This window comes from Heterodontus francisci, chromosome 17 (assembly GCF_036365525.1).
Source record: "Heterodontus francisci isolate sHetFra1 chromosome 17, sHetFra1.hap1, whole genome shotgun sequence".
Classification (NCBI taxonomy): domain Eukaryota; kingdom Metazoa; phylum Chordata; class Chondrichthyes; order Heterodontiformes; family Heterodontidae; genus Heterodontus; species Heterodontus francisci.
In genome coordinates, this window is record NC_090387.1 from 26,354,025 (window position 1) to 26,373,745 (window position 19,721).

The 19,721-nt window shown below is 44.8% G+C and overlaps 1 protein-coding gene across 2 annotated transcripts in view; it reads right to left on the reverse strand.

The window, feature by feature from the left end:
* The window catches only part of plcg2 (phospholipase C, gamma 2), a 224,792-nt gene that overhangs the window by 25,904 nt on the left and 179,167 nt on the right, over positions 1–19,721 (reverse strand). For both annotated transcript variants that reach the window (XM_068049178.1, XM_068049179.1), the window contains 6 exons: positions 16,812–16,915; positions 8,505–8,601; positions 8,193–8,259; positions 7,899–8,059; positions 1,306–1,411; positions 74–289 (listed from right to left, as the gene is read on the reverse strand). In XM_068049178.1, the coding sequence (XP_067905279.1) occupies positions 74–289; positions 1,306–1,411; positions 7,899–8,059; positions 8,193–8,259; positions 8,505–8,601; positions 16,812–16,915 (751 nt within the window). The remainder of the gene's footprint in view (positions 1–73; positions 290–1,305; positions 1,412–7,898; positions 8,060–8,192; positions 8,260–8,504; positions 8,602–16,811; positions 16,916–19,721) is intronic.

Sequence of the window (19,721 nt, forward strand, 5' to 3'; positions counted from 1 at the left end):
GTTTTAATGTCACAACACTCTGGATCAAAATGACTCAAGAGTTCAAATGATTCATTACAAAAAAATCATGCACCTGGGGTTTGAAAATTTAGAGCTGCCATTTGGGATCCGTGTTGCCAGAGCACAATTGGGTCATAGTTGGAAGAATCGATGCGTTGGCCTTTGGGGTAGATTCTGGAGAGTTGCTTGCGGTTGTATTCTCGAAACTCTTTTGACTTTTGTTTGAGGATGGTCTCTGCCTTGTTCTCTGCAAATGATCTGATTTCTTTGTAATCAATATTGTCTTTAACTGAAAAGAACAGATTGTATTTGTTGAGTAATTGCTAAATATGCCTCTTTCCCCTTGTAATTCCTCAACATCTCTACAGTTAAGCGGGCAAGTGCATAAGTTACAGGCGAGACAGAGCTTTCCACTTTGGCAGAGACGTAAAACAGAGGATATCAATGGAAAGGAAAACGAGCGGGTGCATAATGGGCAGATGAACCGATATTGACTGGGTGTGTAACGGCAGAACCAATATCAAGTGGGTCTGCAATGTTCGATGATCCGATATCAAGCAGGTGTGTAAAGGGTGATGATCCGATATCGAGCGGGTGTGTAACGGGCGATGATCCGATATCGAGTGGGTGTGTAACGGGCGATGATCCAATATTGAGTGGGTGTGTAACGGGCGATGATCCGATATCGAGTGGGTGTGTAACGGGCGATGATCCAATATTGAGTGGGTGTGTAATGGATGATGATCCAATATTGTGCGCGTGTGTAACGGATAATGATCTGATATCGAGCGGGTGTGTAACAGATAATGATCCGATATCGAGCGGGTGTGTAACAGATAATGATCCAATATCGAGCGGGTGTGTAACGGGTGATCATCTGATAGTGCCTGTTTCACTTCCGTGTTGAAGCTGGAAGTTCAATGGAATGAGTTGGACCAAATTTGTAAGAGGGCAGAACAATGACATATGAAATTTAATGTAGAAAAGTGTAAAGTGCTACACAGAAAGAAAAATAAACAACAAGCAAACTCTGATTGATGGTGTTGAAACAGCAAAGAATGAAGCTGAATGAGCCTCAGGGAGTTGATGCTAAACATGCCCAATCAGTGCACAGCAACACTGAACAAATTAACCAATTTTATTATTGCTGGATTGGTACTAGGACAGTGGGAAATATCAGGTAAATGATTGTGATGAGATTGACAGTTTTGTTTCTGCAAACATGGGAAAATGAGTCATGAGTCTTAGAAATATATCAAATAGAGCTGACCAAGCACTACTTTTCTGCATGGAGAAACCAATTACCATTTGGAAAAAATTCTCGAGACTTTGCTGGTCGGCAGTACACAACTAAATCAGATAACTCTTTGGCAATCTGCTGTTTCCTCTCCATTTCATTTCGATTCTCCTCCTGTTAAAATGGAGCTCAAATCAGTTTTTGTTCCATTCAGAGAAAATTAACATCACATGATCATATATGTAACACATTTTACACATTAATCAATCTTTTCAGCCACAAATCTGTTCTTTATTTTACTTCTGTTTTGACCATCTTAGAGTCATAGAGTTATACAGCACAGAAACTTGTTCTACAAAATGTCTTTTCTTTGGCCTCCTTGTCTCGAGAGACAATGGGTAAGCGCCTGGAGGTGGTCAGTGGTTTGTGGAGCAGCGCCTGGAGTGGCTATAAAGGCCAATTCTAGAGTGACAGGCTCTTCCACAGGTGCTGCAGAAAAATTTGTTTGTCGGGGCTGTTTCACAGTTGGCTCTCCCCTTGCGCCTCTGTCTTTTTTCCTGCCAACTGCTAAGTCTCTTCAACTCGCCACACTTTAGCCCCGCCTTTATGGCTGCCCACCAGGTCTGGCGAACGCTGGCAACTGACTCCCACGACTTGTGATCAATGTCACAGGACTTCATGTCGCGTTTGCAGACGTCTTTAAAGTGGAGACATGGACGGCCGGTGGGTCTGATACCAGTGTCGAGCTCGCTGTACAATGTGTCTTTGGGGATCCTGCCATCTTCCATGTGGCTCACATGGCCAAGCCATCTCAAGCGCCGCTGACTCAGTAGTGTGTATAAGCTGGGGATGTTGGCCGCCTCCAGGACTTCTGTGTTGGAGATACGGTCCTGCCACCTGATGCCAAGTATTCTCCGGAGGGAGTGAAGATGGAATGAATTGAGACGTCGCTCTTGGCTGACATACGTTGTCCAGGCCTCGCTGCCAGAGAGCAAGGTACTGAGGACACAGGCTTGATACACTCATACTTTTGTGTTCCGTGTCAGTGTGCCATTTTCTCACACTCTCTTGGCCAGTCTGGACATAGCAGTGGAAGCCTTACCCATGCGCTTGTTGATTTCTGCATCTAGAGACAGGTTACTGGTGATAGTTGAGCCTAGGTAGGTGAACTCTTGAACCACTTCCAGAGTGTGGTCGCCAATATTGATGGATGGAGAATTTCTGACGTCCTGCCCCATGATGTTCGTTTTCTTGAGGCTGATGGTTAGGCCAAATTCATTGCAGGCAGCCGCAAACCTGTCGATGAGACTCTGCAGGCACTCTTCAGTGTGAGATGTTAAAGCAGCATCGTCAGCAAAGAGGAGTTCCCTGATGAGGACTTTCCGTACTTTGGACTTCGCTCTTAGACGGGCAAGGTTGAACAACCTGCCCCCTGATCTTGTGTGGAGGAAAATTCCTTCTTCAGAGGACTTGAACGCATGTGAAAGCAGCAGGGAGAAGAAAATCCCAAAAAGTGTGGGTGCGAGAACACAGCCCTGTTTCACACCACTCAGGATAGGAAAGGGCTCTGATGAGGAGCCAGCATGTTGAATTGTGCCTTTCATATTGTCATGGAATGAGGTAATGATACTTAGTAGCTTTGGTGGACATCCAATCTTTTCCAGATTGTAACAACTTTGTATGTAACAAATATTAAACCTATTTTTTTCTGCGTAGATAAAGCTCTAATGTTTTAACAAGTATCACTTGCAATGGAAAGTTGATAGAATGAGGATTTATACCCTGGTTAGTTACTGAATATTTCTTTTATTTTTCCATATTTTTTTTTCCCCTCTGGTTCAGTGATACTGATGTTCACAGCATTAGTTTATTAAGAAATTTAATCTTTGCTTTGGGATTTTGCTTGAGTCAGGATTTCTGTAACTTCAACAGCCACTTAAAAAGGAGTCCACAGTAATAGCATTTGTCTCTGTGATTCATCTAGGGTGCAGTGACTGTTGGTTTGCGTGCAAAGACAACTGTCATTTTGCACATAGCCCAAGGTCCCACAAGTAGTAACAAGTTAATTGTTTAATGGTGGTGATGGTGAATGAAGAGCAATGGCCAAGACAACAAAAGCTCCTGGATCTTCTTCAATCTTTATCATCCACCTGGACAATCATACAAGACCTTGGTTTAGCATAGTATCCAAAAGATTACACTTGCATCAATACAGATTTCCTTCACTACTACGCTGGAATCTCAGTTTAGTTTATGCAGTGAAGAGTTGGAGTCAAGCTGACATGGAAATGAAAAAGGCATACTCATTAATGGCTCAAAAGACAAATGAACAGGTAAGGGTCAATTTTCCAAATGCTTGCTCCTGGTGCAGACCCTCACCCACTGGAAACGCATATTGGGAAATTGCAGGTGCACTACCCATGGGGAGTGTGTTCACAACTTATGGATATATTGGAAGTGCATAGTCCGAAGATGGGCTCCGTGATCTGGTATTGAGCACATTCAGATCGGGTAAGTCCTTGGACTGATCTCAGATCTGTGTTGAATTTATTAATTTGATCTGCAGAGACAGTAGGGATATATGGTTCAGGTCAGATGAAGCCATGCTGAAACTGTACAGTGCTCTGGTCAGACTGCACCTCAGGTATAGTGTTCAGCTGTCACTGAGAAAGAAGAGAGCACTGGAGACAGTGCAGAGAGGTGCCATGAGTCTAATCCATAATGTTAGGGACTTGCATTATAAGTATTGACTGGGCTTTCCAGTGTAATAAGTAGGCATGAGAGGTGTTGATTTCAAGGGGCACAGGATGGTCAGCAGAATGGAAAAAGTAAATCCTGAATATTATTTTAAATTAAATTGTAAGAGTAGGACTTAAGCAAAGATTCAAACTAGTAAAAGGTAAATTTAGCACTGATATCTTCTTCTTCTTCCTTGGCCTCCTTGTCTCAAGAGACTATGGGTAAGCACCTGGAGGTGGTCAGTGGTTTGTGAAGCAGTGCCTGGAGTGGCTATAAAGGCCAATTCTAGAGTGACAGACTCTTCCACAGGCGCTGCAGATAAAATTGGTTGCTGGGGTTTTTACACAGTTGGTTCTCTTCTTGCGCTTCTGTCTTTTTTCCTGCCAAATGCTAAGTCTCTTCAACTCGCCAATCTTTAGCCCCGCCTTTCTGGCTGTCCACCAGCTCTGGCAATCACTGGTCAATGTCACAGGACTTCATGTCGCGTTTGTAGACGTCTTTGAAGCGGAGACATGGACGGCTGGTGGGTCTGATACCAGTGACGAGCCCCCTATACAATGCGTCCTTGGGGATCCTGTCATCTTCCATCTCAAGCGCCGCTGGCTCAGTAGGGTGTATATGCTGGGGATGTTGGCCGCCTCCAGGACTTCTGCGTTGGAGATACGGTCCTGCCACCTGATGCCAAGGATTCTCCGGAGGCAGCGAAGATAGAATGAGTTGAGACGTCGCTCTTGGCTGACATACGTTGTCCAGGCCTCGCTGCCGTAGAGCAAGGTACTGAGGACACAGGCTTGAAACACTCAGAATTTTGTGTTCCGTGTCAGTGTGCCATTTTCCCACACTCTCTTGCCAGTCTGGACATAGCAGCGGACGCCTTTCCCATGCGCTTGTTGATTTCTGCATCGAGAGACAGGTTACTAGTGATAGTTGAGCCTAGGTAGGTGAATGCTTGAACCACTTCCAGAGCGTGGTCACCGATATTGATGGATGGAGAATTTCTGACGTCCTGGGTCCCATGATGTTCGATTTCTTGAGGCTGATGGTTAGGCCAAATTTGTTGCAGGCAGCCGCAATCCTGTCGATGAGTCTCTGCAGACACTCTTCTGTGTGGGATGTTAATGCAGCATCGTCAGCAAAGAGGAGTTCCCTGATGAGGACCTTCCGTACTTTGGTCTTCGCTCTAAGAGGGCAAGGTTGAACAACCTGCCATCTGACCTTGTGTGGAGGAAAATTCCTTCTTCTGAAGACTTGAACGCATGTGAGAGCAGCAGTGAGAAGAAGATCCCAAACAGTGTAGGTGCGAGAACACAGCCCTGTTTCACGACACTCAGGATAGGAAAGGGGTCTGATGAGGCACTGCTATGCTGAATTGTGCCTTTTATATCGTCATGGAATGAGGTGATGATACTTAGTAGCTTTGGTGGACATCCGATCTTTTCTAGTAGGCTGAAGAGACCACGTCTGCTGACGAGGTCAAAGGCTTTGGTGAGATCTATGAAAGCAATGTAGAGGGGCATCTGTTGTTCGCGGCATTTCTCCTGTAGCTGGCGAAGGGAGAACAGCATGTCAATGGTGGATCTCTTTGCTCGAAAGCCGCACTGTGCCTCAGGGTAGACATGCTCAGCCAGCTTCTGGAGTTTGTTTAAAATGACTCGAGCGAAGACTTTCCCCACTATGCTGAGCAGGGAGATTCCACGGTAGTTGTTGCAGTCACCGCAGTCACCCTTGCTCTTATAGAGGGTGATGATATTGGCAAAACGCATGTCCTGTGGTACTGCTCCCTCATCCCAGCACAGGTATAGTAGTTCATGTAGTGCTGACAGTATAGCAGGCTTGGCACTCTTGATTATTTCAGGGGTAATGCCGTCCTTTCCAGGGGCTTTTCCACTGGCTAGAGAATCAATAGCATCAGTGAGTTCCGATTTTGTTGGCTGTTCATCCAGCTCATCCATGACTGGCAGAGACTGTGCTGCATTGAGGGCAGTATCAGTGACAACATTTTCCCTGGAGTACAGTTCTATGTAGTGCTCCACCCAGTGGTCCATTTGCTTGCGTTGGTCAGTGATCGTTTCCCCTGATTTAGACTTGAGGGGACCGATGTTTTTGATGGTTATCTCAAAAGCTCTCTTAGCGCCATCTTACATTCCTCTGATGTTTCCAGTGTCGCAGGCCAGCTGAATATGACTGCAAATGTGTTGCCAGTAGTTATTTGCACAGCACCTGGCTGTTCTTTGTGCAGTGCTTCTGGCTACTTTAAGTGCTACAGATGTTAACTCGCTGGGGGCTTTCTTGTAGTTCAACAGTGCAATGTGCTCAGCGGTTATGACAGGTTCCAGCTCTTCAAAGTGAGATTGAAACCAGTCTGCATTCTGCTTCTCACGTTTGCCATAGGTGGTCATTGCTGAGTCATAGATGGTGTCTCTGATGTGGGCCCACTTGGTCTCTGCAGCCCCTGCAGAAGTGTTTTGAAGGACTTTTTCAAGTGAATTTAGAAACTTATGTAACAGCTGTGGATAAGAAATTCTGTTAGTGTTGATGCGCGTGCGGTCCTTCTGCTTGGAGTGATGTAGCTTCTTTGATTTGAGTCTAACTTTGCTGCACACCAGGGAGTGGTCGATGTCGCAGTCCACACTATGGAAGCTGCGTGTGATTTGCACACTGTTTATAGAGGCTCGCCTTGTGACAATGAGGTCCAGCTCGTGCCAACGATGTGATCTTGGGTGTCTCCATGAAACCTGGTGACAGGGTTTCGTATGAAAGAAAGAGTTGGTGATGCAGAGGTTGTGATAGGTACACAACTCCAGCAGTCTCTGTCCATTCTCATTCATCCTTCCAATGCAATAGCGCCCAAGGCAGGAGGGCCATGAGTCATGGTCGGCCCCAACACCGGCGTTAAAGTCCCCCAGCAGGAACAAATGTTCGGTATTAGTTAATGATGGCGGTCTTCCGAGAGTCGTTGATTTGTGTAAGGTCTTCTGACAGGCCTGGACACATAGTTCTGACGTTCCAGCTTGCAAAACGAAGGGCTGGTACCTTCTTTCCTTCTTTTGTTGTGCTGTTTGGTGCGGTGTTACAGGGAGTTCTATGTGATACAGAGTGATCAACGTATGGAATAGATTTCCAGACAAAATAACGGAAGTGAAAACTCTGGAACTATTTAAGAAGCAATTGGATGTAGCAAGGGGTGGACTTCAGAATCTTCTTGGATGGCAGGAACTTGGTTGAGCCAAAATGTCTTCCTCATCTGTAACTTATTGGCCAATTGGCTTCAGCACTCTTAGGATAAGAAAATGGGTAAGTCAGTCTGGATTCCCATTCCCAATAGCTATCCATTGGTAAATGTTAGAGAGTATGTGTGTGGCTATCAGGTAAGGTTGACTGTGATGCTCCAGATTGTTGAACTACCTGCCAACAATCACTATTTAGAGTCACACATTAAGAATGATCATTGGGTGAGGGACTGGAGGACAGTTTGCCCCTGCCAAACCATGGTAAGAAGATCTAAAACATCCCACTGCCTGAAGTTGTCTGATAACCAATGCTGTAGTCAAAATGCATTTGCTCACAGCATTGTAAGCACAATTGTAAAGGTTTCTTTTGATTGGTAGTCTGAAATGTAAATGTTTTATTACAAAAGGAACAGAAGAAAATATTCACCAACATACTCACACATAGCAACCAGAGGAATTTTTACCTCCACCGTATATGGAAATTCCTGTTTTTATTGCTCTGCAATATTTGAACACAAATGGACAGATGCAACAAATGAACCAACATTATCAATGTATCGGACTAAATTCAGAGCTCATTGTCAGTGATCAGGAATGGTCTATGTACATAAATAAAAGCAAAATACTGCGGATGGTCTATGTACAGTTTGATTTGATTCTATTTTAAGAGAAATATTTTGCCTGAGACATACCTGTACAAATATTTTCTGAGAACACTGTACCACTTCATGGTACCAGGAAAACATAGCTTCCAACGAGTCAGTAGCAACATCAAGGGGCGGCGCGTCCGTGGGTACATTAGGTTGAATAGTAAACATGAATGCCATCCCATGCATCCCATTTGCCTGTTTAACTGTTTTCAAAGCAAGCATTATTTTAGCTTTTACAGGAGCCTTGCATGCAGAAACACAAGAACAAGTAAAATAAAGACTATTAAATAATCACATACTTTCATCATTGTATCTCATGGCACAGCTCATACGTACCAACAGAACACTTGGCAAGTTCCACAATTCCTCTGCATATTACTCCTAGGGGGTTATCTTCTGTTATCTGAACAATAAAATTTTTTAAAAAGCTCAAGGGACAGATCTCCAAACCTATTAAAACCTATATTAGTTAAGTTGACTCAAGTTGTACTAGCAAGACGGTGAAAATAATATTAATGGAGATATAGCAAATAGAAAGATCATTCCCAGGATAGCACTAAAATGCTTAAATAGTTTATTGGGGCTAAATTAATCAAACATTAAGTACCATAAATGTATAAACACAATTTCTAGACAAATAAAACATACCTGGCTGCTAAAGTCTTCCTGGATTTCAGCAGCTATTTCTTCCACATAGTTGGCTGGAAAAAACTTTTGTATTTGGTCTCCATAATCCCCCTTCCACCTAAACATACCATGTACACAGTGTTATGGAATTTCTAGATTATTGTTTTAACTTTTTTCAACATTGTGTTTGCTGAGACAGAAAATACAATTATTCAATGGGTGATCTGTGGTACTTAACTGAAATTCATATATGGCATAAACCTGTAGCTTTATCTACTGCTTTAAAGTCTGGGGTCAACTAACCATCAAAACGAGTGTTTGTCTATCTGAAAGAGAAGACTTAACATGCAAGAATTAGTGGAGAGCTAGGAGTCATTTCAAATGGTTTAGGGAGTATCATAAACTATCAGAACAAAGCTTTTTATTTACCATAAAACCAAGATGGAAGTCCAAGGCCTATAGTGTCGGACAGCAACAGAATTGAAAAGGGCAAGAGAAAAAGCTTGAATAAGAGAAAAGCCATCATCTGCACTCCAAGATGCTTTGCTGCTCCTCCAAACTTACACTAAAGAGTGGTAAGGTGGAGGCTGTAACACAGGGAACCAAATGAACTACAGAATGGAACCCAAAGCATAAATATTGGAAGTCTAGAGTCTATGAGATAGTGTCAGAGACTTTTGCACAAGAACAAACATCAAATATCTGACTAAGAGAAAGAGCCTGCATTTAGATAGCATCTTTTAAAGTGCCAATGAAGTGCTTTTGAAATGTAGTCACTGTTGTAATGAAGGGTTTGTGCACAACAATGTCCCACAAATGCCAATGAAATAATGCCCAAGTAATCTGTTCTTGTGATGTTGTTTGAGGGATAAATATTGGCCATTACACCAGGTGAACTTCCCTGGTCTCTGTCAAATAATACATCCTCAGTTTAGTGTCTCATCTGAGAGATGGCATCTCCAATAGTGCAGGATTCCCTCAGTGCTGCACTGATGTGTTAGGCTAGATTGTGAGCTCAAGTCTCTGCAGTGGGAATTGAACTGACAAACTTCTGAATCAGAGATAAGAGTGCTACCCACAAAGCCAAGGAAGACGTTTAAGATTAGAAACCTTTCCCTTTGGTCAGCTGGAAGCTGATTTGTTTGTGACCAAACAATAAAGTTGGGATGTTAGTTTTCGAGTATGGCTAGTTGCTATGGAATGTTAAAAACTGGGAACAGGCCTGAAATTCATAGAGTGATACAGCACAGAAACAGGCCCTTTAACCCATCATGTCCGTGCTGGCCATCAAGCACCTAACTATTCTAATCCCATTTTCCAGCACTTGGCCCGTAGCCTTGTATGCTATGGTTTTCAAGTGCTCATCTAGATATTTCTTCAATGTTGTGAGGGTTCCTGCCTCTATCACCTCTTCAGGCAGTGCGTTCCAGATTACAACCACCCTCTGGGTGAAAATTATTTTCCTCAAATCCCCTCTAAAGCTCTTGCCCCTTACCTTAAATCTATGCCCCCTGGTTATTGACCCTCCGCTAAGGGAAAAAAGTGTCTTCCTATCTATCCTATCAATGCCCCCCATAATTTTACATACCTCAGTCATGTCCCCCCTCAGCCTTCTCTGCTCTAAGGAAAACAACCCTAGCCTTTCCAGTCTCTCTTCATAGCTGAAATGCTCCAGCCCGGGCAACATCCTGGTGAATCTCCTTTGCACCCTTTCCAGTGCAATCACATCCTTCCTATAATGTGGTGCCCAGAACTGTACACAGTACACCAGCTGTGGCCTTACTAGCATTTTATACAGCTCCATCATAACCTCCCTGCTCTTATATTCTATGCCTTGGCTGATAAAGGCAAGTATCCCATATGCCTTCCTAACCACCTTATCTACCTGTGCTGCTGCCTTCAGTGATCTATGGACAAGTACACCAAGGTCCCTCTGACCTTCTGTACTCCCTAGGATCCTACCATCCATTGTATATTCCCTTGTCTTGTCAGTCCTCCCAAAATGCATCACCTCACACTTTTCAGGATTAAATTCCATTTGCCACTGCTCTGCCCATCTTACCAGCCCATCTATATCGTCCTGTAATCTAAGGCTTTCCTCCTCGCTATTTACGACACCACCAATTTTCATGTCATCTGCGAACTTACTGATCATGCCTCCTATATTCATGTCTAAATCATTAATGTACAATACAAACAACAAGGGTCCCAGCACCAATCCCTCCGGTACACCACTGGCCACAGGCTTCCACTTGCAAAAACAGCCCTCAACCATCACCATCAGCCTCCTGCCCCTAAGCCAATTTTGGATCCACTTTGCCAAATTGCACTGGATCCCATGGGCTCTTACCTTCTTAACCAATCTCCCATACGAAACCTTATCAAAAGCCTTACTGAAGTCCATGTAGACTACATCAACTGCTTTACCCTCATCTACACACCTAGTCACCTCCTTGAAAAATTCAATCAAGTTAGTTAGACATGATCTCCCCCTAACAAAGCCATGCTGACTATCCCTGATTAATCCCTGCCTCTCCAAGTGGAGATTCATCCTGTCCCTCAGAATTTTTTCCAATATTTTCCAAACCACTGATGTTAGACTTACTGGCCTGTAATGACCTGGTTTATCCCTGCTATCCTTCTTGAATAATGGTACCACATTCACTATCCTCCAATCCTCTGGTACCTCTCCTGTGGCCAGAGCGGATTTAAAAATTTGTGTCAGAGCCCCTGCTTTCGCCTTCCTTGCCTCACATAACAGCCTGGGATACATCTCATCTGGGCCTGGGTGATTTATCCACTTTGAAGCCCGCTAAAACAGCTAATACTTGTTTCCTTTCAATGCTACTATGTTCAAGTATATCACAATCCCCCTCCCTGATCTCTACACCTACATCGTCCTTCTCCATAGTGAACACAGATGCAAAGTAATCATTTAAAACCTCACCTATGTCCTCTGGCTCCACATACAGATTGCCACTTTGGTCCCTAATGGGCCCCACTCTTTCCCAGGTTATCCTCTTGCTCTTAATATACTTATAAAATGCCTTAGGATTTTCCTTTATATATGAAAACATATGAAAATTAATCCCAAGTGCAGATACCTGCCAAGCAAAATTGATTGATACATTGGAAAGGACTCACATGACTCAATTAGTCCTTTTCAACTGCATATAGAGGCTTAAGTCTGGAAAGAAGGTTGACTCAGTGAGATTTAAGATAAAGGGCTGAATTTTACCCGCCCTTCGCCGCAGGCCGCAGCGTGGGGTCCGGTAAAATATTGCGGGGAGATGCCCGCCATGACCTGCGATGTCGAGAAGGGCCCGTCACATATTACCGGTGGCAGCGGGATCTCTGTGCGGCCCCCCTCCGCACCACAATTAGCATATGGTAAGGAGTACTTACCTTTGCTGATAATGCAACCTGCCGTCTCTCCACATCCGGATTTTTCGCTGAACGGGCGGCCGTCACGTGCCGTCCCGTTCATGATCTGAAAAGCCGGCGGGTCATCAGAGGCAGAGGTTGTCTCCAGCGAAGGCAAGTTCTGTTATTCAGAGGTCTCAGTCTGCATTATGGAAGGGAGGAGGGAGGGGGTGATACGCAGGGGTCTAACTCTGCATTCCTAAAGGGAGGAGGGAGGAGGGGGATACACAGGGGTCGCACTCTGCATTCTGAAAGGGAGGGGGTCTGAGATTACTGGCCCTGCACCGGAGGGCTAGTCTGCTTCAGGATGGACTCTCACAGCCAGGCCCAGAGGACCATTGGTTCTGGCACCATTGCCGGAGAACCATAGGTTGTAATGTTCATAGACTGCACTCATGTGGCCATCAGGCCTACTGCCAGGCTGCCACCTGCAGATGTCACCATTACAAGAGCCCTCTCAATCTAGGTGAAGCTGAAATGTGAACACCACAGATGCTTGCAGTGAATGTGTGACTGCTTCTCAGGCAGCTGCCATGACACCTGGGTCTTGCACCAGTCCCGGCTGCCACCGCTGTTCACTGAACTGGCTCAGATGGAGGGGTGGCTTCTTGGAGATAAGGGCTATTCTTTGCAGACCTGGCTCCTGACACAAGTGAAAGACTCCATCACTGCTGCAGAGGAGAGATATATGACAGCCACTGAGTTACATGAGCCACCATTCAGCAGGATATCGAGATGCTGAAAGAGCGCCTCCAATGCCTATATGGATAGGGTGATGCCCTGTACTACGGGCTGAAAAGGCCAGCTCCTTTCTTTGCTGCTCTGCACAACTACACAACTAATAGGGGCCAGGCCTGGCATGATGAGGAGAAACGTCAACAGGATTCCTCTTCGGACGCTGAGGCCCTACAACATGAAAGATGCAAAGAAGGGCAGATGGCACCCAGGCTCTGCAGGCAGGGCTAGCAGTGAGGTAGGGACGTACAGAAGTGGCTTATCAGACAAAGGCTGTCTGCTCCATAGGAACCGACATGAGCTCTGCAAGCCACACATCACCCTTGCTCACCTGCTGTACACCAGTCCACATCTGCAGCATTCCTGTGTAAACCATTAGAGGCAGCAGCTGACTGAGACAATGTCCATGTCACTGCATCCGTGGAGATGCTCATGTGTAATGGTGACATGGCAATGATGTTATTGCATACGTTGGCTCTTCTGAAGGGCCAACGGTGCAAAGGGATGTGACATTGGCGCTACAAGCTGGCACACATCATTCGCACAGAGAAAAGGACACACATGTTGGTGAGGAACATTTAGTGAAAGATGTATTTACATTGCTGTGACACCTCTGCATTCTCATTTGTGCCAGTGTGTTCTCTGGAAACCTCTGTAATACCTTTTATGGTCTATTTAAGTCTCACGTCCTGAAATTTAATATTATTCACCCAGGTACGACACGCCTACAAGAAGGAATGTTACACCTGAGTGGGAGAAGAGGATCGCAACTTCACAGGACACTGGGACACAGCAGGGTAAGTATGTGGCAGCAAAGTGGAAAGTGCTGGGGTAACTCAGCAGTTCAGGCAGCTTCTGTTGAAAGAGAAACAGAGTTAACTTTCAGGTCTGTGAACTTCCACAAGTTAAATCTGCTTCTCTCTCCACAGATGCTGCCTGACCTGCAGCATAGAAACATAGAAAATAGGAGCAGGAGTAGGCCATTCAACCCTTCGAGCCTGCTCCGCCATTCATTATGATCATGGCTGATCATCCAACTCAGTAACCTGTTCTCGCTTTCACCCCATACCCTTTGATCCCTTTAGACCCAAGGGCTATACCTAACTCCTTCTTGAAAACATACAATGTTTTGGCCTCAACTGCTTTCCGTGGTAGCGAATTCCACAGGCTCACCACTCTCTGGGTGAAGAAATTTCTCCTCATCTCAGTCCTGAAAGGTTTACCCTGTATCTTTAGACTATGACCCCTGATTCTGGACTCCCCCACCATCAGGAACATTGTTCCTGTATCTACCCTGTCAAGTCCGGTTAGAACTTTATAGGTTTCCATGAGATCCCCCCTCACTCTTCTGAACTCTAGCAAATATAATCCTAACCAACTCAATCTCTCCTCATACGTCAGTCCCACCACCCCAGGAATCAGTCTAGTAAACCTTTGCTGCACTCCCTTTTTAGCAAGAACATCCTTCCTCAGATAAGGAGACCAAAATTGCACAGAATATTCCAGGTGTCGCCTCACCAAGGCCCTGTATAATTACAGCAAGACATCCCTGCTCCTGTACTCGAATCCTCTCGCTATGAAGGTCAACATACCAATTGCCTTCTTAACTGCCTGTTGGACCTGCAAGCTTACCTTCAGCGACTGGTGTACAAGAACACCCAGGTCTCACTGCATATTCCCCTCTCTCAGTTAATAGCCATTCAGATAATAATCTGCCTTCCTGTTTTTGCTACCAAAGTGGATAACCTCACATTTATCCACATTATACTGCATCTGCCATCCATTTGCCCACTCACTTAACTTGTCCAAATCACCCTGAAGCCTCTCTGCATCCTCTTCACAACTCACCCTCCCACCCAGTTTTGTGTCATCTGCAAATTTGAAGATATTACATTTAGTTCCCTCATCTAAATCATTAATATATATTGTGAATAGCTGGGGTCCTAGCACCGATCCCTGTGGTACCCCACTAGTCACTGCCTGCCATTCGGAAAAAGACCCATTTATCCCTACTCTTTGTTTCCTGTCCACCTACCAATTTTCTATCCATCGCAATACACTACCCCCAATTCCATGCGCTTTAATTTTACACGCTAATCTCTTATGTGGGGCTTTGTCAAAAGCCTTCTGAAAGTCCAAATAAACCACATCCACTGGCTCCCCCTCATCATCTCCACTAGTTACATCCTCGAAAAATTCTAGTCGATTTGTCTTGCATGATTTCCCTTTCGTAAATCCATGCTGACTCTGCCCGATTCCACCACTGTTCTCCAAGTGCTCTGCTATAAAATCTTTGATAATGGACTCTAGAATTTTCCCCACTACCAATGTCAAGCTGACTGGTCTATAATTCCCTGCTTTCTCTCTACCCCCCTTTTTAAATAGTGGGGTTACATTAGCTACCCTGCAATCTGTAGGAACTGTTCCAGAGTCTATAGAATCTTGGAGGATGACCACCAATGCAGCCACTATTTCTAGGGCCACTTCCTTAAGTACTCTGGGATGCATACCATCAGGCCCTGGGGATTTATTGGCCTTCAATCCCATCAATTTCCACAACACCATTTCTCTACTAATACTGATTTCCTTCAGTTCCTCTCTCTCACTAAGCCCTGTGTTCCTCAACATTTCTGGTATGATATTTGTGTCCTCCTTTGTGAAGAGAGAACCAAAGTATGCATTTAGTTGGTCAACCATTTCTTTGTTCCCCATAATAAATTCCCCTGTTTCTGACTGTAAGGGACCTACATTTGTCTTCACCAATCTTCACATACCTACAGAAACTTTTACAGTCAGTTTTTATGTTCCCCGCAAGCTTGCTCTCGTACTCTATTTTTCCCTTCTTAATCAATCTTTTGGTCCCCCTTTGCTGAATTCTAAACTGCTCCCAATCCTCAGGTCTGTTGTTTTTTCTGGCCCCAGCACCTGCTGCACAGCTGTCAAAGGTTTCCTCACTGCGCCAAATGTCCCACCTCTCCCCACCTAATATCGGAGGGGAGGGGAGGCACAGTGATGCTAATGAGCCCCCGCGCATAGTATCACGGGGGCTCTGTGGTGGCTGTTAAATGCGGGCGCCGCTGAGTTGAAATGGTGCTGCCAGGCACGCGCGCCCAAATAAAATTCAGCCCAAAGTGTGCCCTCCCTTGCTCTTCCTGACTCAGAGTACACAGGAAAGCAGACAAACAGCCAAGCAATGATCAGGCAATATGCCAAGTGCAACTGCAATACAGAAGAAAAGTTAAAGATTAGAAAGAAAGTGCTTTCAGCACATTTCCTGCAGTAATAGGAAGAGTTTTAAGAGCTGTAGTTATAAGAATAATTTGTTACATCACCAGAAGTGAAGCAGGGCTCACGTGACTTTCTGGGTTCCTAGACCCTGTTCTAAGTTATGGGTTAGACAATTTGAATATATAGAGGCGTGCAGGCTTGCAAGGTGCAGGGCAGAGCAAATACTATGGCATAGACAGGAATTAGTCCCCAAAAGTGCCTTGCATGGCTGGCAAGGTGAGGGGGTAAGAAAAAATGGAGCTGGGAGAAATAGAGGCCTGGTGTAACAGCAGGATGTAAAGTCTGCTGCTGCTTAAGGGGGAAATAGCAACTTTAGAGGAAGCAGGCCAACTGGGCAGGAAGGACAGAAACCAGATCATAGAAATGAGCAACAAACTGCAGGGATTCTGAATGGGATGGCCTCCTGACAGAGGTACAAGACAGGAAGAATGGGTTGCTTGGGATTGGGCATTGGGAGACTGATCAAAAATGTGGTGCATCATCTGTGGAAGGAGGTAGCTGTGATGATAAATGGTGGTTTTTTGACTTCCAGGACTGATTTGCACTACCAGAAAAAGTTTAATTATCTCACCAGAGCAGCCAAGGTAAGCTACCTGCTCATGCTGACCCTTTTCTCAGTGTCTTATATATGTGACACTCCTTCCTTCATTACCCTCACAGTGCTCTAGGATAGCGCTCTGAACCTCTGTCACCTTCTTCCAGCCAGTGTCACCTGCTAGCTACAAATGCATCTTCTGTCACAGTACGCCATCCACAAGCAAGCCTTCCTAACTCACCAAACCTATCCTTCCTTGATTTTCACCCCTTAAACTGTAACTGGATAAAGAAAATCCTGAAAAATAATTAACTTTCCTATGTTAGCTGAAGAAGAAAAAATCTCACCATCCTTGATCATGTTTTTTGACATTGTGGATGATGGCACCTCTAGGAAAAGTCAATTCATCTTGTTGTTGACTCTGGTAGTGGTACAAAGCTTTTACTGAACCCTTTGGATTAAGAAACAAATGGTTAATGCTATGCAGAAATATAATTACAATAAAGTGTATTGGTTATTCGTAGAGTATAAACAATAAGTTCATCACTTAATTATAAAAGTGAACGGAGGAAGCCTTCACCTTCAAATGTCATTTTTTTATATTGATTATGAAGGTATTGTCAATATATTTAAAATTACAAGAAGAAATTTAAAATTTTAGCAACCTACGAAGATTAAAATATTAATAGTGCTAACATTGCAAGTAGTTAGCATTACACATGATTGCCTTTGGTTAAACTGCACCACTCCATATTTTGTCGCAATCCAATTTGCTGTTGCACATAATTACTGACATCCTCACTAGGAACAAACTCAAATTCCAGCCTGTGATCTGCTCCTGAATTCAGGCATCACTATAGTCCCAATGACTTTCATGCACAATGCAAGTGCAAAATTTTATCTAGGTACCAATTGTTCAGACATGGCTCAGAATCTCCTAAGCACAATGGAAATGACCCAGCAAATTATGGTCTAAATAACCGGGATGATTTTCAACAAGACCAACAATTCAGTTCAAAGGCAGCTACACTTAGAGGAACATAGGAACAGGAGTAGGCCGTTTAGTCCCTCAAGCCTGTTCTGCCATTCTATGTGATTACGGCTGATCTGCGACCTAACTCCATGTACCTGCCTCTGCCCAATATCTTTGCATAACAAAAATCTATATCTCAGATTAAATAACAATTGATCTAGCATCAACTGCCATTTGTGGAAGAGAGTTCCAAACTTCTATCACCCTTTGTCGATAGAAGTGTTCCCTAATTTCACTTCTGAAAAGTCTGTCTGTAATTTTTAGACTATGCCCCCTCGTCCTAGACTCCCCAACCAGCAGAAATAGATTTTTTTTTATTCGTTTGTGGGATATGAGTGTCACTGGCAAGGCCAGCATTTATTGCCCATCCCTAATTGCCCTGGAACTGAGTGCCATCTCAGATGGCATTTTTAAGAGTCAACCACATTGCTATGGGTCTGGGGTCACATGTAGACCAGACCAGGCAGGGACAGCAGATTTCCTTCTTTAAAGGACATTAGTGAACCAGCTGGGTTTTTAAGACAATCGCCACTGGTTTCACGGTCACCTTTAGACTAGCTTTTAATTCCAGATTTATTAATTGAATTCAAATTTCACAATCTGCCATGGTGGGATTCAAGCACATGTCCCCAGAAGATTAGCCTGGACTCTGGATTACTAGTCTAGTGACATTACTATTACAGCCTGTCTTCTCTTGGTGCCAGTGCTGCTTTAATTGCCCCTTTTTTGGCATCCCAATAAACGTGGTTTTTTTGGGGAAGTTTCTCTTCCATTTGCCCATTTCCATGGCTGCTGAATGTCTTTGTTCCTGCTGAGGTAATTTTTTTTTAAAGGATCAGTAGTGGGTGGGTCTATCCTGAACTCTCTTTCAATGCTTTGCTTCGTCATGCAAAGGCTTTTGACTTCAGGGAATGGGTGGTTTGCTTTTTTTCCGACTGTGGGGGAGGTTTCTTTGCTAATCTCCCCTTGTCCCAGAGGACACTCCTGCCTGCAAGTATTTGTGCAGACTCTACTGCACTCTCCCATGGCATTTCAACTAGGTGAGGCACCACTCTCACAGTTTCTCTGCCCCTTAGAGGTATTTCTTTGTCTCTGCAGATTTCTGTAAATGCTGTTTGCAACTCTGGTGGGGTGCTTCTAGTGTCTGCATTTACGTAGGATGATGTGCGATCTAATTTTTCACATTTATTAGGGTTGGCTGACTGGACAGTAGGGGTTTTCATCTGGGATTCTTCTCAGGCTTCCTTTAATCTGCCTTCTTGGTCACGTTTTCCCCTTCTCTGTCTAACCTTTTGCCAACCTTGCGCCTGCCTTTCCCCTTTTGTTCTCGGTGGGGTTCCCTTACCGTCCACCAGCTCTCTGCTGGAGGGTCTTCCTAACACCAGTACAGGACTTAGGGGTGCAGGTTTCACCGTAGGTTGGGGTTTCACCTCAATCTGGCACATGTGGTAACTCCTGCAGTATTCCACCACACCTTTGTGAAGTTTTGGCCAGTCAAACTGCTGTCTTATGCGAGCTTTGGTCTTTCGTATACCGGCATGTACAGATACAGTAGTCTTGTGGGCCTTTCTTAATATTTCTCTCCGGTACCTCTGTGGCACCACTAACTGGTGAACTACTACCCACTCCTTGCTCTCGGGCCTGTGAGGAGAACTCCATTTCCTCATCCGTACCTCATTCTATAAATAGTAGCAATCAGGGACTCCCTCTGCTTCACTTTCAGACTGGACAGCCTGTGCTAACTTTCGCAATACTGGGTCGACTCGCTGGGCCACAACTAGGGAAAATCCAGTTAATTCATTCCCTGGGTCTCCTAACTTTCCAAAGAAAATCTCAGACAGACTGACCTGGTCATCTGCCTGCAGTGCTATTTCAGTCTCCTCTGGGGGAGCTGCTTTGATCATGGCCTGATCCACTACACATTAGGGAAACTGCAGGGATCGTCTCCTGCCACCGCCCAGTCTCTCTGATCTCCTGCGGCCTTTCTTTCACTACTGGGGGGGCTACCACCTTCACCCCTGCCAGATCATTAACTAGCAGCAGGTCAACTCTGTCCACAGGCAAATTAGGGACAATCCCTACGGTCACCGGTCCCAAAACTAGGTCGCACTCCAGGTGCACCTGGTGTACACGTACAGGCATACATCGCCCTTCAACACCATTCACCACCATTCTGGTGTTCACTGCACTCTCTGGGGGAAAGGTCAGGCCTTTTCCCAGTAAA